General features: G+C 52.1%; 1 protein-coding gene across 1 annotated transcript; it reads right to left on the reverse strand.

The window, feature by feature from the left end:
* Positions 1 to 2,419: 2,419 nt before the first annotated feature.
* PHB1 (prohibitin 1) lies at positions 2,420 to 10,797 on the reverse strand. Its single transcript, XM_065422436.1, has 7 exons — positions 10,722 to 10,797; positions 9,236 to 9,360; positions 8,462 to 8,623; positions 7,451 to 7,593; positions 6,440 to 6,556; positions 4,490 to 4,585; positions 2,420 to 3,652 (listed from the first exon to the last, which is right to left on the reverse strand). Exons 2-7 carry the CDS (start codon positions 9,321 to 9,323, stop codon positions 3,440 to 3,442), a joined length of 819 nt encoding a protein of 272 aa, XP_065278508.1. The 5' UTR covers positions 9,324 to 9,360; positions 10,722 to 10,797; the 3' UTR covers positions 2,420 to 3,439.
* Positions 10,798 to 24,546: the final 13,749 nt, after the last annotated feature.

The raw sequence follows: 24,546 nt of genomic DNA on the forward strand, positions 1-24,546 counted from the left end.
TTTACACCACCACAGAAAAGTAGTGGAGTGAGCGGGGCCAGTGCTAAAGCATTTCATTGAGACTACACTTCACTCATGCCTAATGGGTGCTTCCTTTAGAATAAAGGAGACACTGCCAGTGGGGGAGACATTTGTTTAGGCGTCCAAGCACGGTCATTCCCCAGACTTGAAGATGCCCTAAACGTTGACGTGATTAAGATGGACAAATACAGTTGTTGGTGGCATTTACAACCAAGTGTGACCAAGACAATTTTGAGTATGTTCCATCTTTACAGTGCCAGAACAGCAAAAGAACTGAATAGCTTTCTCAATGGTCATCACTTGAAACAGACATCTCACCCAGTCTATGTTGGAGTAATCCTAGATAGACTTCTCATATATCTTAACCTCCTGAGGAAAACTGCCTTCAGGTGAGGTCATGTAACTACCTGCTAAACAAAATTGGTCAGCAGTCCATGGGGAGCAAATGCTCAAACTCTCCAGTCATCTGCTTTAGCCCTGTTACTGTGCTGCAGCATATGGTGCTCCAATCTGGCTCCATTCATCCCACGTCAAGTTGGTAACGCACAACTCTGTTCAACCCTGCGCATCGTAACTGGCACGCTTCGACCCACACCAGTATTGTGGTTCCCCATGTTAAGCAACGTCACTCCTCCCCACATCTGGCATGAGGATGCTACAGCCAGAATGGTTGAGAAGATCAGAGCAAACCCAAGTTGCTTTGACCACCCAAGAGCGCACCTGTCAGTGAGGTACCCTTTGTGGGCCTACTTGCCCTGCCCAGATTTCTCTGTGATGTCGATGTAGCGAGAAGAATGGTTTCTGACATCCGCTACAGAACAGTCTCTTATAACTGACCTGACCATGTGTGTACCTGGCTTTGATTTGCCATGCCGGTTCTGGGCCCTTCTGAACCGATTTTGAATAGGCTGGGGTCTATATGCAGCTAGCCTTCACACTAGAGGTTAATGAAAGGATGCCACATGTGGCCATGGCCAACGACAGATGATGTCTCACATCATTGACAACTGCCCTGACCAGATTTGCGGGTGGTCTGAGGTCTCTGCACTTGGCTGATGAGGTGGCAAATAAGGCAGGTTCCATATCCGATAAAAAGTGGGGGAGAGGGAAAGAAAGGATCTCTTGAGCTACTACTGCAGTATCTTGTGGCAAAGTAATTTTAAACTTAACCCCTTTGTGACAGGCTCTGCCTTGTAGAACGTAGCAGTTCTTTCAAGTGCCACCTGCCATCAGGATTTCTCAGCGATCTGGAGCAGTAACTTTACGTGGTATCACCCTGCAGAGCTTGTTGCCAGTGAGGTAACCAGTAGCCCAAACGATACCAGGCAATGACTGAGTTTTTTTAAAAGCCTTTCACCTTGAAGGCTGATACTGATGTGGAATTGATCTTATCCACAGAGGAAAGAGTTGGGAGTGGAGGGTGGGGCAATGCATGGGAGGAAATGAGCTTATGCTCTCATGGGGGGTAGTTTTCACCTATGAGAAAGGCATTCAGCCAAAGAAATACCCTTTTTTTGCCCTGTTAGAAATTCTCAGGTTAGAACTGAGCTGGACTGTACACAAAGAGAAAGGGGTCTCCCTTTCTGAGCTCCAGCAACCAGCCAGGAATTGTTTTTACCATTGGGAGTGAGGTGTAGTCAGTGTATTATATATAAGCTCTTTGGGGCTGTCTTTTTGTTCTGGGTTTGTACACCGCCTAGCACAATGGCGGCATGGTCCAGGCCTGGGAGTTGTAGGTGCAGCCTTAGTATAAATAAAACCAGGATAACTAATAGATCTTAGAGTTCTGCTCTACATGCACGGTATGAAGGAAGGTGGTAAGAGTCACTTAACAGATGGGCAAACTGATGTGCAGGGAGGTCGTTACTTGCCCAAGGCTACACAGTAGATCAATGGCAGAGCAGGTACTAGACCCCCAAGTCCAATTCTCAGTCTAGTGCTCTACCCCCAGAATTATTCTGCCGCTTGAGATGCATGAGCCCTCTAACCTCTGGAAGTCCAGTTGGTGAATCTTTGCAGCAGAAGCCTAGCAAGATGTCTTCTATTTACTGGTTTCAGCGAAAAGTCTCACAACAGCTTATCAGGGCATTTTGATTCTCACACTAAGTGCAAACAGGAAGCCCAGCAACAGACACGTGAAGGTTAGTATTTTCTAGTGGAAGACGGCTCAAGTTTTAATTCAAGAGCTCCATTGGCTCAAGCCAAGTTTTATTTAACCAAAAGCAATTTGTTTTTGTTCCACTGTTTGGGAATTTTGCTCAAGACACACCCTTCTTTGGAGCCAGAGAGAATCTTGCTGCTGGGGACTTTTTGCTTTGTGACCTGAAATAGCAACAGCAAGAAGCACCTTTTTTCAGAACTTCATTCTTTTAAGAAATGGAAACACGACAAAGCTGGGCAGGGTGGTGGTTTCATTTATTGAAGGCTGGGTTATACAATTTCGTCTTTCACATCCTCATTGTAATTCAGGTTCCCTAAATAAAAACGCAGCGGTGGTGCTGCAGCAAATCATACTGCCAAGATCAGACTGTCTGAACCGTGGAACATTAAGTCAGACCTTCTTTGTCTGAATTAGACACAAACGCCACCACATTTACCAACCTTGGTGGAGACCCAACCCCGCGTACAACAGGGAGTCACAGCAATCGGCACCAAGGAGGGGGAGGAGGCGGAGAGAGGGAACTATTTCATTATGCACAGAAGGAATGTTTCCTGTATAGTAGAAATAGCTTCACTTCTACATCAGGAAAGTTCCACCTTTTGGGGTGCAAAGGGTGGAACTCAGCTGCTCTGACACCCCCAGTCACATGCCATAAGGCCACACCCCTCCTGCCTACAATGCCACGGTTCAGAAAGCCAATCAGAGCAGAGCTGCTAACCTGACAACAGATGTCCTCTTAGCCTCAGCTGACACCTGCAAAACACTGGGTTGAGTAAGGAAGAAGGCCCTCAGCACTCCCATTCCCTTTCTGTAGGCAGCAGGGACAAACAGCGGTAGTCCAGGGCACGTGTGCCATTGCCTATATTGACCATGCTTTGTGAAGCAGGACAATGAAGTCTCATTGGTACAAAATTTCTATGGTCAACAGAGAATGGCCTGGTCTACTACAGATTCATCCAAGAAGCGAACACAAGACATCATTCCCCCCACCCCGCTCTACCCTGGATTCTCAAGAAAGGGGCAGTTTCTTCCATCTAGTTTACTGACCATTGCAGCTTCTGCACTGAGTGTACAAGGCCATCGGAGGAACTCCGTATTCTCATCAAAGAGAGCTGAGCGAGACGAGATTAAGGACTCGATTGAGGATGCATTTAATTTTGTTTCCTTTGCTTTACCCAATCAGGAAATCTCAATGATTTTTTTTGTTTAAGGGATTATTTAGAGGCAATTAGGTAATGACTGGTTGCAAAACTACGTTCACTGGGGCAGCTGGAGCAGCACCGACTGGCCTGACGGCAGGTAGGTGATGTTGCGGGACCGTGAGAGCTGGTAAGCGATGTCTTCGGCTGCCTCCAGCTTGCGCAGTTCTATCAGGCCGTCACCGGCTGCGGTCAGTGCGGTGGCGACCAGCTCGGCTGCGATTGAGTCCCCCTCGGCAGTAATGACAGCCGCTTTTTTCTGCTGCTCAGCCTGCAAGGGGAGCGAAAAAGAATGGGCATGTAGGGTAGGAATGGGTGGAATGAAGAATCTGAAAAGCAGGCGGAAAATGCAGCTGCCGTCCTCGATGATTTAAGACCTGAACTTCCCCTCTCCCGCACCAACAGCCTTAACAAGGGAGCTCAGCCAGGCCATTAATTGATAAGAAAAGAGGGGCACTGGCAAGGTAAGAGATCCCAGGTAAAGGTGCACAGACTTGCTTCGTTACCATCTTACAACTGGAATGGTTAGTTTCACTGTTTCCCCCATCAGTTTCATTTTCAGCATGTGTCAACATGAAACTTGTGTTTCCAACAATGCTCAGGGACTTTTTAAACAAGATTATTTTCTGTTGAAACTTACAATGCTTTGCGCTCCCATCAGCCAAGGATCTCCAAGTACAGTGCAAAGAATTAAGCCACACAGCAACCCCCCTGAAGTAGGTACTGTGCCCATTCTCCAGACTGGCACATGGAGAGCTTAACTGACTGTTTCAAAGGTTCAGCAAGTCAGAAACAGAATCAGAGCACCCTCAATCTCTCACCCCAGCTCTTGCAAGAGATGATGCTCCCTCCTTTAAAAAACCTCCAGAGAACATTGCTATTCAGTAGATTTGGTAAAAATACCACAGCTGATTTCAGAAGACTCAATGTAACAGCGCAGCTTTGAAGTGTGACTATTAAGAACAGATGGAGCCTGCCCGTTCTGTGGCATGCTTTCCTGGTCAGAGCATTCTTAAGTGCTTCAGAACATTGGCAGATGCATGTTACTAGTCGGGGTAGGAACTGGATGATACCGGAGTCAGTCCCCAGCTGGAAGTCGTCCACTTACCTTTTCCACTATGAATCTGGCTCTCTCTGCTTCCTGCTGGGCCACCTGCTTCAATTCTACTGCCTCCGTGAACTCCTTCCCAAAGGTCAGATGTGTCTAAGGGGGGAGGGCGGGGAATGAGGAAGATGAGAGTACCCATTAGGACAGTTCTGCTGCTAGGAACCACTCACCATCGGAGAGGCAGGAAACCTGCCTGTATCACTGAAGCTGGAGAAGAGAAGAGGAAGGAGGTCCCTCTTCCTCAGAGATCTTATTTGGTACACTGGACCAAGAAGGAGAGCCATACCATGTTCTACAGTCTGAACTCAGAGCTGATGTAAACAGGCATAGCTCCATTGACGTGAATGGAGCAGCAGCCTCTTCGATCAGGTTTGACTCAGTTTCTACCTTCAACTGGTTTCTGTTTTGAATTTAATGGGCGGCGGCGGCGAACAGAGCTGTAAAGCATTTGCTAAGTAAAGCCACCTAAAGCCAGAAAAAAATCGAGTAAGGGAATCATCCCACAGTAGGCTTTAGACTCAGGCTACATCTACACTACAGCCAGGGTCCACGCTCTGAGATTGATCCACTGGTGGTTGATTTAGTGGGTCTAGTGAAGACCCGCCAAATCAACAGCAGATCGCTCTCCAGTCGACCCCTGTACTCTACCCCCAACGAGAAGAGTAAGGTAAGTCGACAGGAGAGTTTCTCACGTCGACCCCCCCCCCCAGTAACTCGACCTAAGGTACGTCGACTCCAGCTACGTGTGTAGCGTAGGTCGACTTATCGCGGTAGTGTAGACATAGCCTCAAAGCAACATTACACTATCCTCCCAGAAAGTCCTGTTGCATCTTCCCAATGCAGCCAGTAGGGGGAGCTCGCTGTAGGTCAAGCTGTCCTGAAACCGACCTACCTTTCCCGCTCAATTCTGTACTTGTATTCTCAGCAGACTGTTTGAACAGCTGCACTCTACTGAGATGCAATAGGGGAAAGGTGAGCCTCCCTCAGCAGCATGTTCAGAAGGCAGCCACCTCAGGCAGAAAGAGCCAATACTCACTTCCAGCAGGGAACTACTGGGACAGGGAACACACCTCACCAAGATAGTGTTTTTCTAAGGAACACACCCAAAGCCAAGTCCAGAGTTTGCTCTGATAGGCTATTGTAGGGAAATCCCAGGAAGCAGTGCAGTGCATGTAATAAAGGCTTTCAATTACAACAAGCACTAGAGCAGAGCTCACCTCAAGGATGGTCTCAGAACAGGGGGTAGCCAGGAGGAGGAATTTAATTACTGACAGAAAACTGAAGGGAAAGATGCTAAACAAGGTTTGGATTTTTTTTTTTTTTTTTTTTACTGGGTGCTCAGGATATTGTAGCTTGTCCTTCTGCAGGCTTTCCTGAGATCCCCTTATGCACATATAGGGCCTTCCACAAGAGTCTCTAAACAGTTTGCAAACTGAGGCACAGTTGTCGGCCAGCAAGTCAGTACAGGCCAGGTCCTCAAGGATTTGCTCAAGTCACAGTAACTCAGTAACAGAGCCGCCAGGAACAAAACCCAATAACTAACTACCAGCGCCCTGTCCTAGCCCCTGAGGGTATGTCTACACTGCGAGAAAAAACCTGTGACACTGAGCGTCAGAGCCCAGATCAGCTGACATGGGGCTGGGCTGTAGGGCTAAAAATAGCAGTGTAGATGTTTGGGCTCCAGGATGAGCCCCGAGACCCTCCCCACATGCAGAATCTCAGAGCCCAGGCTCTAGCCTGAGCCCAAACAGCTACACTACAATTTTTATAGCCCCACAGCCCCAGCCATGGGTATTTTATTGCAGTGTAGACTTACCCAATGCATCACATTCCTCCCCTAACCTAGAATAAAAATCAGACGTCCCAACCTTCAGTCCCCTGCTCTAGCTACCATGCTACACTCTCACTGGCTCTTATCTGAGCAAACTCCTAGAAAGAGAGAGCTCTTACCAAGGAAACGTCATCTAGGATGAGGCCAAAGGTATCTGCTCGCTCCGTGAGGTCTTCGCTCACTTGCCTGGAGACCAGCTCTCTCTGTGTGATCAGCTCTCCTGCGTCAAAACGAGCCTGAAGCCAGGACCGGCAGCAGAAGTGAGAGGGGAAAGAGACATGCACAAACAACATGCAGATTCTATGAAGGAAAGCTCACAACATCTTGAGCTTCTCCACCCAGCTTTCCCCATCACCGACAGGGAGATGTTGGGGGCTGCAGCCTAAAAGAGAATTCCAGCCCTTTTCAGTTGGAGCCTACTTGCAGCTGATTGTCAAGGGCACCCTTTGTGCCCCTAATACCAGACCCTACTCTAGCAGTCCAGTTCCTGTCGCTACTCCCCCTTTCCTTCCAATTCTTATCATCCTTTGTTCTTCCTTCTCTTGTCCCCGTCCCAGCCCCCACCCACACACCCCTTTCTTTTTTCTCCCTATGGTGTGTTTGTATTGTGTGGCTCCTCTCCTTCCACTTTCCAAAAGGCCACATGTTTTTGCAGCTTAATGCTACAAGACTGGGGCAGAGAAGCCTAGGTTGGTGAGGGGGCTGCCTGAGGCTTCTTCACAGCCAGCCAGGGGAGCTGGGAGGGAAGGTGGGCAGTTTTCAAGGAGCTGTCTGTGGCATAAGAGGGACTCCCTTTGCTGGAGAGGCTGGGAAGTCCTACAGCGATTCAAGGCTGGAGAGGGGGCTGACGATAACTGTTCACTCTTGAGTGGGGCTTTGAGGAGCACCAAAATGAACTCAGCTCCCCATCATGATCGACAAGACTGTATCTGATGCAACTATCAACTCTCCCAAACGGGGGGATGGCAGAGAAGCAAACAACGCTATGACCATCTTCATTCTCTGGAGGACAACTTGCAGGAGGGTGTCTCTAGTCCAGAGCATTGAATGATCCATGCTAAATTAGGTCTCTTGCTGCTAGGGGAAGATCACAGCAGCACAACTGGCACAAGCCGTTGCATGGTCCTTACCACAACAGACTTCAGGATCTCGGTGGTGATGGACGGCAGTACGCGCTCGTCATAATCCTCACCGAGGCTAGTGAAAATTCGAGGTAACTGGGCGGCAACTGGTCTAAACAAGATACGCAGCGTGATGTTCACATTCTGTAGATCTGCAGAGATAGGTGCATGAGTTAGACAGCAAATCATGGGGACAAGGGATAGCATGTGATTGCTCTTTCTACGGCCACCGAACAGGGAAGGACAAATGTGTTCAGATCTCTCTCTTCCCTCCCACAGTATTTGCAGTGGCAAGTATCTCTCCTGCCCCATTTGTCCTTCTATTGTCTCTTTCATTGGAGATCTCAACACCTCTTACAAACATGATTTAAGCTTTGTCTTGCTTCTGAGGCTGGGAATTATTTACCCTACTCTACATGTGGGGAAATTGTCTTTAAGGGACAACCTGAAGGCCTGAGGAAAGGGTTCCTTATCACTACCAATCACAGAACAGACTGCTGGCAGAGAAAACATGCCAGACTGATGCCAGCACCCATGGGATTGCCACACCAGAAAGGACAAGAGCCCTATCCTGATTATGATTTTCTGTAAGGACACAGACCATGAAAATCAGGCCTTACCATCCCTCTGGCCGTGCCTACTTAGCCCTATTTTGTCCCAGGGATCCCATCCCCATTAACTTACTTTACCAAGTCACCCAAAAGCAACATGAGACTAAGGGACAGGACATATGATCAAAGAGGTGCTTTGAGGAGCTACAATCTCACAGGGCCTTAACTTTGAGGCACTATCCTGCGAGGTGCTGAAAACCTCCTTCTGCCATTACCTTCATGGGGAGTGCAAGGCAGCCAGCATTTTGCAGGACTGCGCCCTAGTTGACATGGGCACTAAGGGTATGTCTACATGAGCTGGCACGCGCTACCCTCGGGTGTCTAACTGCAGTGTAGACGTACCCTAAGGGACCCTGGGTGAACGACACCAATGTTGCTCTCACAGCTGCCACTTGCCTGGAACGCTCACCTTTGCTGCCAGTGATGACAGGGACATTACGTGGGCGAGAACGACAGTCAAAGATGATTGGTTTCTGTATCCAGGGGATGAGAAAGTGGGTTCCTTCTCCTACCACCACATCTTGAACACCACGGACTCGATCAAAGATAACGGCTCTGTGTCCTCCGTCGACTAGAGGAGAAAAAAAGAGCACATCAAATACAACTTTAACCATCACCATTGATCATACTTTGCACATTACCGAAACACTTCACAGAGGATATCAGAGGCTTATCCACATTAGTTAAGCCTCTCCAATTCCCAGGGGGTTAATCAAGTATTTTTATTTTACATGGGGAAACTGAGGTACAAATAAGTGACTTGCCCAAAGTCAAGCTAGTCAGTCAGTAGGAGAGCAAACAATAAAACAACTTCTGGCTCCTAGTCCCCTACTTTTCAATCACTAGACCAGTCTCCTTTCAAGAACACCATAGAAGACAGTTTTCTAGGCAGGAGATTTGATTCTCTGTTTTTCTTGTGTCGTCAGTTACACTGGTGTCAAATACTAGCCGTTAAGAATGATAATGTTGTACACCCATTTTGCACTGGCGTGAGTGACAACACAAGGAGCAGAGCAACCAAGAATGAAGGCCAGGAAGGCCAATTAATTCGTTCTCCCAATCCTCAGAGTAGCTGATCTTAAGAACTATCCCAAGGCAAGTTTATACTCTCTTATAAATATCTCAGCTTCACTAATTTTTAGTAGAGAAAGATTATTTCAGCTCCATCTCTTCTGCTCCTCACCATTATAGAGAGCGGAGTTGACAATTCCCCCTGCAATGGCTAATCCCAAACCAAATTTGCCAATGTTCTCAAACAGTCTGGAAGCCATTTGTCAGTCCAACTGCAGCCTCTTTGCAGAGTCACACCTGCAAAAATCCAGTAAACATATTAGAAAGGTACTACTCAAGGAGCCTAGGTTTTCCTCTGTCCCTCTGTAGGACGGAGCCATAAAGAACTCCCATCCCCACTGACAGCATTCATCACAGCAGGAATAGCTGCAGCCCCAGGCTCCCTTCCCAGTCAGATCTCACCTCAAGCCCAGTTGAAGGTTGTCCCCTTACCACGGGAGCGTCCCTTTCCCTCACCACACCCCCATGTCCCACAAATCCCCTTGCATAGCCCAACACCTCAGACTAGACTCTCCATGGAGCTCCCCTTCCCTTATCCTCAGGCTCCAGACTCCCAGAAGTCAGACCCTGCAAAGGCCACAGACTTCACTCCACGCCCCCACACCAGGGCAAGGCCCTGAAATGCTCCTCCTCTCCTCTCCGTGCTTCCTTCCAGAGACATCCCAGCACTAGGGCTCCACTGCTTTGTCCTCCACTCCAGGACCTCCAAATCCCCCTTCCCAGCCCCCCCCATCCTCCCCCTGGCACCATCCCCCAAGACAGCCAGCCTCCCACATCCTCCTCCAGCCCCGCTCCCCCTCTGTCCCAACCCCCCAGGATCCTCCAGCCCCACTCCCCCTCCTTCCCAACTCCCCCAGCCCCCTCCAGCCCCACTCCCCCTCCTTCCCAACTCCCCCAGCCCCCTCCAACCCACCATATTCCTCCAGCCCCCCCATCCCCGCTCCCTCTCCTTCCCAACTCCCCCAGGATCCTCCCCCTCCCTCCCAAATCCCCCAGCCCCCTCCAACCACCATATTCCTCCAGCCCCCCCATCCCCGCTCCCCCCTTCCCAACTCCCCCCGGATCCTCCAACTCCCCCTCCCCAGTCCCCCACTCTCCCAGCCCCCTCCAACCCCCCATATTCCTCCAGCCCCCCATCCCCGCTCCCCCCTTCCCAACTCCCCCCGGATCCTCCAACTCCCCCTCCCCCCACTCTCCCAGCCCCCTCCAACCCCCCATATTCCTCCAGCCCCCCATCCCCACTCCCCCCCTCTCAACTCCCCCAGCCCCGTCCAACCCCCCCTCCCCCCCAACTCCCCCTCCCCAGCCCCCCATCCTCCTCCAGCCCCGCTTCCCCTCCGTCCCAACTCCCCCAGGATCCTCCAACTCCCCATCCCCGCTCCCCCTCCGTCCCAGCCCCCCAGCCTCCTCCAGCCCCGCTCTCCCGCCAAAGGAGGCCCCACTCCCAGCTCCCGTCCCCCCGGTGGGCGGGGCGCCTCACGCGCTCCGGTTCTGACCCCCGGCCTTCCACTTCCCTCTCCGGATCCGCAGCTAGCGCTCCTCCCCGCACTCCCGGCAGGGACCGGACCGGCCCCCCAACTCCCCGCTTCTCCACTCACCTCCTGCCACAACCCTGACCTCCACATGAGGAGCCAGCCAACAGCGCCTGCGCAGTCCTCCGCATGCGCGTCTCTCATTGGTTCCCGCAGGCGCGCAAAGCGCTCTGGGATTCGTAGTTCGCCAGCCACCTCCTGCTCGCCCCTCTCCGGCGAGGCCGATGCTGGCTAGACTACAACGTCCGGCAGGCATCGTCCTGCCTCGCCCGCGGAGCAAAGTCTCTCTCTATTGGCCTCGGCTCTGCCTCGCTAGGCGCACGGCTTCTTGGGAATTGTAGTCCCGCCGCGGGGGGAAGGACGCGGGATGCACGTGTTGGAGGAGCTGGTGCCTGAGGGGGCTCGGGTTTGGCTTGGCTCTCCGCTGTTCGCTCCCCGCCCGGTGCCAGCCAGCCAGCGTGATGGGCAAAGAGCCATGCTCCAACCCAAGCCCACTTCTCTGCCAGGCAGAGAATCCTGCAAAAGACCATGTCCACTCCCACCCCCCATTTCTCAGCCGGGCAGGGGTTCCCCAAAAGGACCATGCTCCAACCCCCCTTTAAACTTCTCGGCCAGGCAGGGAATCCTGCAAAAGACCATGTCCACCTCCCCCCCCCCCCATTTCTCTGCAGGGAGGGGATTCCCCAAAAGGACCATGCTCCAACCCCCTTTTAAACTTTCCGGCCAGGCAGGGGTTCCCTAAAAGGACTATGCACCAACCCCTCTGACCTGTCTCTAGCACAGGAGGGCCCCTACAAAGAGCCATTATATCACTGCCCTAGAGCGCTCTTTCCTGTAAAGGGATCCCCAGAAAGGGATGAGCTCTGCTCCCACCAGAAAACTCTGTGGAGTCAGGCTGTCAACCCTCAACCACCTACCTGTTCAAAGCAAGGAGACTTCTTCGGGTGCAGTGCTCCAATGTCCCTCCACTCGCATGCCTTCTGCAAGGTAAGTGTACTGTAGGAAAGGTTGTATTCCCCACTCCTACCAAAACGTTTTGGCCAAGTCAGGGAATTCCTGTCCCAAACTTGACGTTATTCTGTCATTTCTTATGTTGCCATGCCATGTCAGAAACGTTGAATCGTGGAAATGAAGATTAGAAAACTCTGTGCGTGTTAAACAAATGAGATCACGGGTCGTTTCAAGTTTCCGCCCTACTGCTTCATAGTGGGGACCTTGTCATGTGTATTAGTCAGGTCTGTGCCCTCCATTTGAGCCTTGGATGATCTTTGGAACGAAATAAAAAAAATCAGGGCTTTGCTCAGTTATGGTATTACTGGAAGTTTCAAAAGAAACATCTCTAAATATTTTCGGTGGTGGAAATAACCAAGCGTGGCTAAAGGACAGCTGCTTGAAGAGACAAAAGGTAACATGGCTGAATCTTAACCCTAACCTTTATGGCTCTTTTGAAAATCTGGCTGTACGTGTCACACTGGGGGCTGAGCACTTTGAGAATCAGGCCCTTATTTGGGAGCCTAAATGGGACCTGAGCTCTCTGGAAAATCTGGCCTCAATTAAAGATGCTGAGCACCTGAAAATCAGAGAACCCTCCCCTACCTGATGGTTGCATCATTAGCCCTAATGCAGTAAGAGAGTCAGGGGTCACCACTGTGCAGGGCGATGGTGATCTCGGAAAGGTGTCTTTTCCTAGTGAGGAGGAGGGGTGTTCACATAAGGGAGAGGAAGAAGAGTAGGGTGCTCTCTAGGAGCAAGGGTATTTTCATAGCAGGGAGTGTCTTGAAACCAAGAAGGTTTGCAGGTGAGGTAGGTCTGTGGGGTGCCTGGCATGTGTACCTTTAAGGACCATTTTGGTATGGGATGATTGACACGGCTGATGACAGTGACGCCCGTATTGATTGACGGCAAGAGCCGCAGGGCAGTGAGCATGGTGGTGAACGTTCCATTGTGCTTCAGGGAAGGGGCCATGTGGCAGGTGTCTTGGGAAAGTTGGCAGGAGCATTGGGGGAAGGGGCTGGGGAGGGCAGAGCAGTTGGTAGGGCATATGATAGTGTGCTGGGCTCTGAGCAGCATGGGGTAGTCGGTAGTGGAAGATGCCAAGGCCAGCTGGTAAAGTGGGTGACCTAGATGGGTACTTTGGAGAGTGCAAAGGATTAGACATGGGAGGGTGAATTTGTAGTTCTGAAGCAGTTGGAGCAGCAAGGGTGCCCATATAGCAAGGTGACTGGCATTTGGTGAACTGGCTGATGGCAACGTGAACTCTGGGGAATTATTGGCACCTCTACCAGTAGCAGGGGCCAGAAGGTTTGAAGTCCATGTGAGCCACGTGGCCCGAAGGTGCACGCAGTGGAGAAGATGTAGCAGTTTGCAGAGCTGGGATGTTCTCAGATTACAGCAGCTAGCGGAGTGGCTCTGGGTGAGTACTTGGAGCCATTTATCAATCTCAAGTCTTTTACCATGCTCCTCACTCTGGATTCTAGTGGGATGACTCGGGATGGTGGATTGAGTGGTGGTACCGAGCTGTGGGTGTGATATTGTGCATTGTCTTATGGAGAAGACAATAATCTCTAAGAGGCCTAGTCCAGTACCAGGATTTTGGTCACAGAGGAGAAACTTGGTAGGTCTAAGCAAGCAAGGTAGTCTCTATTCCTGCTTCGCCTCTGTTCCTGCCCACCTAGGGCAGCACGTGGTCACTCAGATCCCTTTCTCATGCTCCGGTATATCCCCCAGTTAACTGAAGCATCAAGTCCCAGAAGCCCTGGCTAACCACAATCACAGTAATCAGCCATTACATGTTCCTCTCCTTTCATTAAAGGAGAGAAAAAGACCTGAAATTGGCTTTTTTCCCTACTGAATAAGCAGCATTCCTAGGAACGTGGGAAGCCGGATGCTGGGAAGAGACAGATGGGGCTTGGTGTTTGCTGACAGTGCACTGGGGAGGTCCTAAAGCTAAACCCACCTGGCTACCCTTTGAAGAAGAAACGTGGCTAGTTCAGGGGGAAGACACAGCAGGATTGATCTGAACCTGCTGTGTCTATATACGTTGTCTGCAGGTGTGAATTGATGGAGCCTCACAACAGCCCTCTGAAATAGAAATTAGTTCACCAGTTTTAATGATGGGGAACCAGGCTCAGAGAGAGGTTAAGGGACTTGCTCAGGGTCACAAAGTGAGTCAGTGGCAGAGCCAGGAGTAGACCCTGGAGTCCTGATTCTTAGTCTCGTACCCAAATTGGTACAGCACATTTCCTTCCACACGGTTAGAAACAGCGCCCAGGAGTCCCGACTTCTAGCCCCCGGTCTTTAACCATTAGATAGCCCTGCCTCTTTTGACAGGGGTTGTGCCTATGGGTATGCCTGTGCCACAGTGGCACAGCTACAGAGATGCAGCTGTGCTACTCCAGTCCTATAACATAGACGCTTCCTACATTGACGTAGGGGTTTTCCAGTTAATCCACCTCTCCGAGAAGCAATAGTTAGATTGACGGAAGAATTCTTCCATCGACCTAGCTGTATCTACACTGGCGGTTGGGTTGACCTAACTACATCTCACAGGGTGCAAAATTTTTCATAGCCCCAAGTGGCATAGCGAAGTCGACCTCATGTTTAAGTGTAGACCAGGCCTATGGTACGTTCCGTCATGTTTGGGGTTACAGCGATCAGGTGGCAATTTCAAGCAGTCTCAGAAAATGGCACAAAGGCTGTTGATCACCAAGGATTTCCAGGACTCCCCGTCCAGTCAGCAAAGGCAGAGGGTGTGGGTGTGTATGTGAGACAGACAGACAGACACACACACACACAAAACATTGTAAAGCCTCCGAAGTTTACAAACCCCTATTTGCTCCAGCCTGCTTTCCTGGTGGATGCGATCCCTACTCCTAAATAGCCACTAGGAGGAGACAGCAGCCTCCTGTTAAAGCCTCAGCACAGGACGCTCTCAGGAGACCTACCTTTCCCTCTGACCCTGTATCTAGGAAGGAAAGAAAAGACAGATTACATCCAGCTAAGCCTGTGGCCACTTGCCCCTGGCAAAGCCCCGCCCTTTCCATCCCTGCCATGGCAGTAGCTTGTTCCAGGCACCTTCCTCTGCGTGTTCTGCCTTTAACTTAATGCCACGAAGCATGGGGTCTTCATTAAGCTGCAGCCTGGTGATTTGTGAGCATGTAGCTTGGATCCTGACATCCATCAGGTATCAGATACGTGTAGGTGGGGGGGAGCAGGGGAGGGAGCACTTAATGGCTGGGTGTCCCCACTTCTGGGGGCCCGGCCTGATTTACGAGTTCCTAAATAAATCTTGTTTATTGTAGCTGATCCAATGGGCTCTTTGTCTCTGTCTTACGTTTAACCTGAAACACCAGTCAGCCACCGCGGAGGGTCTGTGAGCGTCCAGCATTCAAGGTTGCGTCCCTCCTGGTGGCACCTGGAGAGAGGATAATTCTAAATAATAACCTTCCTCCCCACGTCCTTCCATAGCACTTCGCTGTGGAAGGTCCCAGGGTGGTTTGCAAGTGTGGAGGAGCGAAGCCTCATGACCTCCCCGCCCCCTCGCGAGATGGGTTTGTATGGTTACTCATGTATTATAGATGGGAAAACTGAGGCACGGGGTGGGGAAGGGGTTCTCCTGTGCTCAGCCAGCGAGGCGGGGAAGAGAAGAACGAGACCGGGAAGGGACAGTTTGGAAGGCTGCAGGGTTTTAGTTAAGACCAGAATTTGCTAGCTGGGAAGAAGTTTCCAACAGAGGCGGGGTTGGTCAGCTGCAGTGGGAAGAATTTGCGAGAGCTGCTGCCACCCATGGTGACTGAAGCCCAGCAATCCTCCTCCTCCACCCAGTCCTGACCGCAGGAGATGCTCTGAGCTGCCAGGCCTCCACCAAACCCGGCTCACTGCCACTGTCCACCCCCAGCCTCAGCGCTCTGTGCTGCCTGGGGGTCTCTTCCCACTCTGCTGAGAAAATCAAACCAGTCTCTGCAGAGAGCTGGGAGACGAGGCTGCTATCGCCTGCAAACTGCACCTTTGTGCTTCTCGGCTGGTCCTAACGGGTGGGGAAGGCCTTGGCTCCTGGCAGACGGTGGCACCACTGCCCTGCAACAACCTGCTACAGAAAACCAGTGACCTCCCTCGCCAGCCTCCTGTCTCGAACCTCTCGCTCCCGAGCAAGGTGGACGTGAACCAGCTCAAGCAACGCCTGGCCTCTGGGGATACCCTAGAACAGCCTAGAGCAAGCACTCATGACCTGGGTCCTAGGACCCTGCTAAGGGGATGTGTCCGAGCCCGGGTCCTGCTGAGACTCAGGTCCAAGCTCTGTCACTTTGCAGTGTGGACGCAGCTCAAGCTCCAGACCCGAGTCAGAAGGTCTGCGTGGTGCCGTGTGGACGCATTAGCACGACAGTGAGACCCGGCTCCAGGAATTGCAAACCAGGGTTTACAATACAATGCGGATGCTCAAGCGCAGGCTTGGAAACATCGAGTCCACAAGCCCGGATCCCACAGACCTGGGCTTAGTGTGCTGCCATCAAACGTTGTCCAAGGCACAAAGAAGGCTCCACCATCCCTGTCGATCAGGGGTTGCTCTGTGCATGCCCTCGCTGTTGTTAAGTCCCATACGTTTTCCTTCCCTTCCACGGAGGGATTCTTTTAGTCAGCCTCTTGGGTGTGTCCCTCTGACTGCCCAATGGCTTCGTTCTCAGCACGTGTTCCAGGTCTTCCCGGTTTCTTTTCTGGATAACGTTGGAAATAAGAAATTGTTGGACTCTCCTTCAAAGAGCTTCCAACCTAAACAGACCAGGCAGACAAAGAGTGGGAGGGGAAACAGGCACTGTGAGGATACATGACCTGCTCAAGGTCATGCAGCAGGGCTAAGATTAGAACTCAGGTCTCCTGGCTCCCAGTCCACTTATATCACACTTATACACAGATGCCATGCTACTACTGCATGATTACATTGTGCATTGATGGCCAAAGGCGCTCCAAGTGGTTTAGTATCTGTCACAAGTTCGTAGAGGAGTCGCCTCTGCGGCCTCTGAAATGCAGCTACTTCTAGGGTGGAACGTGGCAACGATTTCACAGCTGCGTGGCAACGCGCAGACGGAGGCAACCGTGTAGGCATTGGGTTAGCACAAAATTAGTCGGGTCACAGCCCCGCCTCTGCTAAGCGCAGGAAGCAGATCATCTTGGGTGAAGAGAGATTGAACCTTCAGTGACACGTGCCCTGGAGCCGAAAGGAGAATTGAAGCCGGTATCATTTAAAGTGGATTAGAAGATAGTAATTACATCGGAGAAAGGGTCAGGGAGGATTTGAATTGGCATGTGCATCTCAGTCAACACGTGCGTAGCCCGGGGAAACAGGCTGCAGATAGACACAGAAATATGCTACGTGTCTGATGGGAAGTTTCACGCTCCATAAAGTAGAGGAAGATGGGGAAACTTAAGGTGACACTTATGGAGAAATTCCATATCCTTGGAGACAAGGCAGTCGGGAGACTTCTCTCTTGTATTTCGATTGGCCAAGGTTGTCTTGTCACTGCCCTGTTGGCTGGGGAAGAACCTAGGATGTGGTTCTTTCCTGAATTAATGGGGATTTTTAGGGGGATTAAAAGGCGGCTGGTTGGTTTTTGATTTGCCTGCAGCCAACGCTGGGTCAGGAGATTGGCAGGATACCCTATGCATTGAAATCTTTAACACACAAATACCCCTCTGTGTGTGCACCGAGGATTCCCCCTGCGGGGGGAAGGGGGTCGTCACTCCTTGGGTGATGTAGGTCAGCTTCTTTGCCACCTCCCTTCGTAGCTGCAGCTGCAGGGGGTGTGGCTGGGCTGAAGGGTTCATGGCCAGGATGTTCATGTGCTCCGGTGATCCCAGGCTGTTGGAGTGGACCCAGGGGGTCACAGCAGCTGGTGAAATAAAGCAGCGCTGAGCCTGCTGTAATTGACTCTGGGGACTGAATTGTGGGGGCCGTGGTGTGCAGTGATCACTCAGTGCTTACGGGACTTGAAGGGATTTGCTTTCTTCTGTGTCCGGTTCCACCCGGCTGTGCATAACAGGAGTGTCACCACGCCCCACCCAAACTCTCTGTTTGGGAGGCTCAGTCCCCAATACCACAAAGGGCAACATTGTGCCTGCTCCTTCATCAGTTGCATGAGCACTAGCCCTATGTAACCCGCTGCATGCTGGGAGCGGTGGCTAGGCCAGCTAGAGCTTGGTGAGCCTGCCACAGCCTTGGCCAAGAGACGCGTCTTTTAGCTCATCCAGGAGCAGCTCGTGCATTTAGCTCCAGAGGTCCCAGGTTTGATCCCTGCTGCCGACGCCCACCCGTCTGCAGGGACCCCTTCTTCAGTGCCAGCAGGGCATTCAGCCTTCACGCGCAACCTTGGTCTCTTTGTTGAGACTGCCAGCCAGGATCTGGCTAGTGCCAAGGGCAGAGGTGATGTCTGTGAAGTGGTTTCCTGCCCTCCCGAAACTGGACTTAGACTCCTAGTGCCACAAGTGAAAATGCAAGGTGCTAAGAATGCCATTTGCTGTTTATAAAGTGAGTCCCTCCCCTGGAATCTAGATTCTCCCCTAGTTCTTGCCTGGAGTTTTGCAGAGCCGATTCCCAGCGGCGATCGCCTCTGAGCTCCTAGGTTAGCGAGAGGGGAAGAGGAAGCCTTTAGTCACATCAGCACATCACGGGTCACGCAGCCAGTGTGAGGCTCAGGTATGTTTGAGGCTTGGAGCAGAGTCCGACGCTTGCAGCTGTTCTGTGCTGCGGCTCTACCAGCTCCAACTGTGATCTTGTTGGATTTCGCACCCTACGTAGGGGTGGGAGAGGTCAGTATTTGGATAGGCATTGGGTGTTGGGTTGATGCTGATGACTCAATAGCAGGTGATCTTCCTTCTGAGTCACACGTAACCAACGCCCCAGCCCAGGGTCGGGGGCCCTGCGCTACTGCAGATATGGTGTAAACCTGAGGTTCTGATTCTTGGATGCAGTGAGGCTATTTGTGAGGGACGTGGTGTCAATACCCGGGCCCTCCCCAAATTCCACATTCTGCCTGAGTTCCCCCTCCAGTTTCAGATCCAGCTGGTATTCTCTTCTGCTTCCTGTCCTAAAGTAGTTGTGCGGGGTTGCTGAGCCCCACCCCTGAAGTGGCTGCATTTCAGTGCCGGGTGAAGTGATTAGACATAGATATTATCCTAGCCAGATGGTCCATCCTGCCTCCAGTGAAGTCACCTGGTGTTTTGCCTTTGATTTCCACGGGAGCGGGGTGGGTCCCTGACATTCTCGGCATGGCACTGGCTGGGTTCAGGTTGGGAGGATTTGGGATTCCCCAGGTGTGACCTGGTGCCATTGTTCTGTGTTTGTACAGCCCCTAGCACGATGAGGTCCTGGGACATATAATACATATAATAATTACTAAGGATTTTGTTGCTCCTGGAGCTTTAGAGCAGGAAGTAGCCTGGAGAGAGCCAGGAAGACCGACAGGTCAAAGGCCCTTTTACGCCATCCTGGCACTGGGAAGGGGCCTTCCATTGGGCGTCGATGAGAATCAGACCCACACTGGCTAGGGCTTCTTAGAGTGAGATCCCAGCTCCCTGGAGTTGATGAATAAAAGCATTTCACTGCAACATGCCTCCTGGGTAACACTGTGTCAGGGTCCCATCAATACCCTTCCCACCCCCAAGAATCCAGCTACCGGGGCCATCCCCACTGCATTGCCACCCTCCCACGGGTGACCCCCCCCCACCCCACACTGGCTTGCATTGCAAACCTCCCGGCATGCTCCAGCAGGAGCACCGGCGTTCCCTGAGCTTACTGATCGAGCCGCTGGCGTTGGCTTCTCCCTGCCCCGGCAGACGCTGGAGTGCGGGCTCAGGGGGGACCCGCGGCTGTGGGTGAAAGCTGGCCTTGTGGGCTCTTTTGTGTCGTGTGACCTTCTCCTGCTTTGTGTCCCCGAACAAAAGCGCTTTAGTAGCCGCTGCGGTGACTGGAGACCGGGCAGAGGGGGAGTTAAACAGAGCCGAGTGGAGAACGGGGTGAATGAACGTGGCTGGAGGGCTGGAAAAAATAGACTCCTGCCTTCAGGGCACAGTAATTACTCATCAAAGGCGAGCGGGGAGCTCCTTTGTGTGCTGGGAACGCTCCCTGCCTTCCCCCGCCCCGTGCAACGAGGAGCGGCCGCTGCCGTCCACAAAAATAGCGACGCATAGAACGGGGCCCGTGGCATGAGGTTTGGATATGCCCATGTCCCCATCGTGCACAAAGCGCCAAGGCCGCTGAGCTGAACGGGCTGAGTTTGTGGGGGGGTGGGGTGGGGGTGTTACCGCTCTGGCTCTGTGCATATTCACGTCTGCGTAGAAGGAGCGTGCCGTGGTTGTGTGAGTGTCGAGCATGTGTGTGTCTACCCGCAGTGGGCCGAATCCCAAGCAGCTGTCAGTCAGCGTGGCTCCATTGGCTTCATCTGGACGGCTCTGGCCCCATGTGGGTTGCACGCGTGTGCACGCTTTGTAGGTGTGCGTGGCGGCATCTGGTTCGGGGGCGCACATCAAATGGACCTAATTCTGTTTCCACTGATGTCAACGGCGAAATTCCCAGTTAACTTCGGTGGAACCAGGCTCGCGCTCTGTGTACACCTGCCCCCACGCACGCTGTGTGCACGCGCCCGTGTATTCCTGTGTGTGCACAATAGATCTGCGTGTACACGCTGAGTTATGCAACAAACACAGCCATGCAGCCAACGTAAAGCCGCTGGTGTACAGCTGCTGGCTCTGACGCATGGGCCAGCACCAGCCGCTCACAGGGACATCTGGCATTTGCATGGACGCCTAAGCCGCCTCTCACTCACCCCAGTTTTACGCCTGCGTAACTCCATTGGCGGGAGCAGTGTTCCTCCAGATTTACACCCCTGTACGTCATAGCTGAGTCAGGCTCTGCGGGAGTGGAAGAGAGAGAGTGAAGACTTCGCTCGCCCTTACTCACTTTTCGTTGCAGGGTTGGCCCCGGTTTTGTCTGGTGCACTCGCACGGGTGTCGCTGCGGCCGGGCAGCCCTGCGCACAACGGAGGATTGTTGGTCGGGCGAGCCGGGCCAACAGCCGGCATTATTTACAAACAGCCAGAGAGTCCGTGTATGGCCCCAAACCAGCGAAGAACAGCTGGACCTGACATACTGGCTGACAGCTCCTCCTCCGTAACCTGCAGCATCCAGGGAGAGCAGAGCAGATGTGGAGGCTCTGAACTGCAGGGGGTCCTGCGAGTCTGAAAGCACAACGTAATAAGGATCCCCTCGGCATCCATCCCGAGCTCCAAGAGCAGGTTCACGACAGATCCCGTTTCCGGCCACACATCTATTTCTGTTTCTTTTACGAAAACACGCATGCACTCCCCAGAAACCCCCGCAACGTCCCTTGCGGAGCCCAGCTGCATGGAGCAGATGTTTGGGAAATGTGTCCTTGTATCTGGCAGCCCTGCTCCCGAGCTCACAAAAGGATCTTTTCTGCCTCGACAGCGCTGGGAAGCGGAAACGTCGGCGGAATGAGAAGAGGACACAAAGGTGTTTATAGGTGCACTGGATCGTTGGGGTCTCTCATCCACCAGGTTGGAGAGAGCAAGGCCCTTGCACAAGGGATTGAAATTCCTTCTAGGTTTCCAACAACCCATCCATTGGGGAAACTGAGTCATGGGGCCAGCCAGAGGCCCAGGGAGTGGGGGCTGCAGCGCAGTGCGTGTCTGTTCTCATGAACATGAAAAGATTGGCCATGGGGAGCTCGTGATCAGCTTGCTGAAGGGCACGGGGATGGGGGGATCCTGAAATGACTTTACAGCCACGTAGGGCTGGTCTTGTCCAGATCAAATGATGTAAGGGGGAAAGGGCCATGGGGCTAAACCAAGATCACCCGGCTCGGAACTCTGCAGGCCTTGTTCTGATCTCATCCTGGTGTCAATCATTGACGTCAGTGGAGGGTCGCCAGCGGACCCGAGCGAAATCAGAGCATTGCTATCTGCTTAGAAACCCCCCAGGAAATGATAATTGTGGGCTTTCCCATGGTACCAACTATGGTCCCAGAACAGCTGGGATACCCAGGCTCCTTAAACAATGGGATAGAATACAGGGAATTTCTACCTAGCGATTTCCCCAACAATAGCCACCCATATCCGGGAGATTTCTATTCACCCATCTATCCTAAGCAGGAACAGAACCAACAGATGCCCAATTCATTCTTGGTGTAAGTTCATACAGCTGAGTGCCATTTCCCCAGGGATGCATTTGGCCCCAGGAGGTTTCTATCCAATTGTGTCCAATCCAATATCAACATCCCTTATTGGCGAGAAAGCCAAGTCAATAAACACCAGGAGAGATGCACCCTTTCAGAGGTCTGCAAGATTCATACAGGGTGGAATTCAGCCAGTAAGTCGACCTCTTCACTGGGGCGAATTTCAGCCTTTTGCAGTACAGACCCGAGTGTGGATGTTCTTGTTGATTCGTGTTGCGCAATTTCACCCCCTTTCCAGCTCCCTACAAACCGACGTTTCTTGTTCATGCAGAAATGGCTGTCGTCTCATGGAAACCTGGAGTTTTCATACTTTTTTTTTTTTTTTTTTTGACGCAAAGCCAGCGCTGCCCGGGAATGGGCCTGGGGCGTGTGCAAAAGTCACGGAGCCAGGCAAAAATGTTTGCCAGATTGTCCCATTTTTGGAGCCACATACAAGGGATGGAATGTGACCTCCTCTGTCATTTGTGTTTATACCCACACGTGTCCATCCCCATTAAACTCGATCCCTAGGAAATTTGAACAGGCTCAACAGAGAGAGAGAAGAAGTCAACAGTATGTGTGCGAACGTGCATATACACACCCCTTTCCGACCCCTAAGAATGGGGAGAAAAGAGACCTTCCAATTCCTCAGGAAAAGAGCATTAGGGACAGTGATAGACTATATGGGGCTAAGGGGCCAAATCTCATCTAGCGTAGAGCACCATAGCAGATTTGGATGGAGCTATGGCATTTGACACCAGGTAAAAGATCTGGCCCATGTGAGACACTCAGACAGCATGGCAATGTGTTTAGGATGGAGGGGATGGATAGATTAGCCAGCAAACACATGGAATAAACCCATTGTGCTATTTACATTGTAAGCACTTTGGGCCTGAACAGTATTTGTACAGCACCTAGCGCATTGGGGCCCCATTCTTGGTTGGCCCGTCGGCACTGCCATAATTAACAGGTTGAATAATAATTAATAATACTTCGCTATTTCTCCCATAATATCCCAGTCCCAACCAGTGACACAACATACACAGGAACAAATCCCTGTAGATTTCTGTTCTGCTCTTTGTTCCTCTTTCTACCCAATACCCCTGCGCCAACCAGGGGTAAAACGGGGCAATAACTCCCAGGAGGAGATTTCTTCCTGGCCGTTTCTCACCCAACATCCTTATCCTAGCAGGCGGAAGCATCTCACAGGCTACGTGCCATTGGATTTGGACCCATCTCTAATCAAACCGACCCTTATCCCGCATGATATTGCCTGATGTCCCGGCCAGAGGAGGAGGGGTGGCATTTTACCGGCTGACGTGGTCAGAGCCTGCTGCTGTGGTGAGGAAGCGAGAGATGAGTTGCCACCGATCCGTCATGTTGCAGTCAGCTTCCGCGTGACGTGAACGCCTTGACATTTCCGGCAGACTCCTCCAACTGCCGTTCCCTTTCACTGGCTGGTGTGGTGATTGTTGGGAGCAGCGTGGGAGCCGTCACCCTCTCTTTCTGTCTCGCTCTTTCTCTCTCCTGGGTCACGATCCGGTGACACACTCCAGAGAGAGCATGGAGGCTGTTGTGTTTTCTGCGCCGGCTGGGATGCAGGAAAATGGGCCTATTGTCCGGGGAATATCTCCAGGGTGATTCAGCCAGGACTGACGCCTGCTTGACAAGCTGACCCATTGCTTTGTGACCTGGTGCTGCGGGGAGAAGCCCAAACAACTCCCATCGCTCAGCGCTTCCCCTCTAACTAGGGGTCGCCGTCTTCGGTTGCAGGTGAATGTCAGGTCAGCGCTCCAGCTTTCCGTGGGAGGGGGCCATGTGGCTCTGTGGGTTTGCTAGGGAGAGTTGAAATGTGCCCTCTGGAAGTCGGGGGCCGGAATCAGAACACTTGGAGTGAAATGCACCCTGGTGCAGAGTTCAAATGCAATGCCTTGGCTCTACTTAAGCCCTGTTTTGAGGCTGCGTTGGTTTAAGGACTCATATAAGAGGAAGTCTGGCCTAGTGGTTAGAGTGCCAGCCTGGGATTGGGGAGTCCTAGGTTTAATTCTCTGTTCCATCGCAGGTTTCCTGTGAGACCTCAGGCAAGTCACTTAGCCCCAGGTCCCCAAAGGTATCTAGCTGCTTAACTCCCACTGAAATCGTGTGTTTTGTGGTGAGGAAGATGACTCCCCCCCTCACCCACCCCCTACACCAGCCAAGCAAGGGTTAAAGAACTTTTGTGGTCACAATCAACGCCAACCTGTTGCACCTGAAAGACTGGTCAGGCCTGGGTGTGGGAGGAAGTCAATGCAGTTCGGGGGACCCTTGGAAGCAGGCAGAGCCATGGCTCCCAGACTGAGGCCCTGTGGTACTAACTGGCGGGTGGCTTGAGACTGCTGCCCGCCTGAACCCTCTGAGGAAGAGGACTGGCCTGTCTGTTTTGCTGATGAAGCCCTGGCCTTTAGCCACACAGAAGAGCGGGAGCCGAGAATGCCTGTAGGGTCCGAAAGACTGCTGCCTTCTCCCTGGTACCAGGAAGAGGGCCTGGCTTCCTGAGGTCTGTGGAAGTATTTTCCTTTTCTTTGGACTGGGTTATGTCCCCTGAAAGGGGGTGGACTTGCTAAGAGCGACAACTATAGTCCAAGACTGGACCAAAGTTGCTGCACCACGAAAATGATGTATGAGATAAGC

This window comes from Emys orbicularis, chromosome 25, assembly GCF_028017835.1.
Source record: "Emys orbicularis isolate rEmyOrb1 chromosome 25, rEmyOrb1.hap1, whole genome shotgun sequence".
In the NCBI taxonomy this organism is placed as follows: Eukaryota; Metazoa; Chordata; order Testudines; family Emydidae; genus Emys; species Emys orbicularis.

Bases quoted from the DNA above. Each gene is read 5' to 3' on its own strand.
- PHB1 (XM_065422436.1), bottom strand. From the start codon at position 9,323: ATGGCTTCCAGACTGTTTGAGAACATTGGCAAATTTGGTTTGGGATTA. The intron at 7,594-8,461 runs GTGAGCGTTCCA...CTATCTCTGCAG, and splicing joins TGTCATCACTGGCAGCAAAG to ATCTACAGAATGTGAACATC. The intron at 6,557-7,450 runs GTAAGGACCATG...TCCTGGCTTCAG, and splicing joins AGATCCTGAAGTCTGTTGTG to GCTCGTTTTGACGCAGGAGA.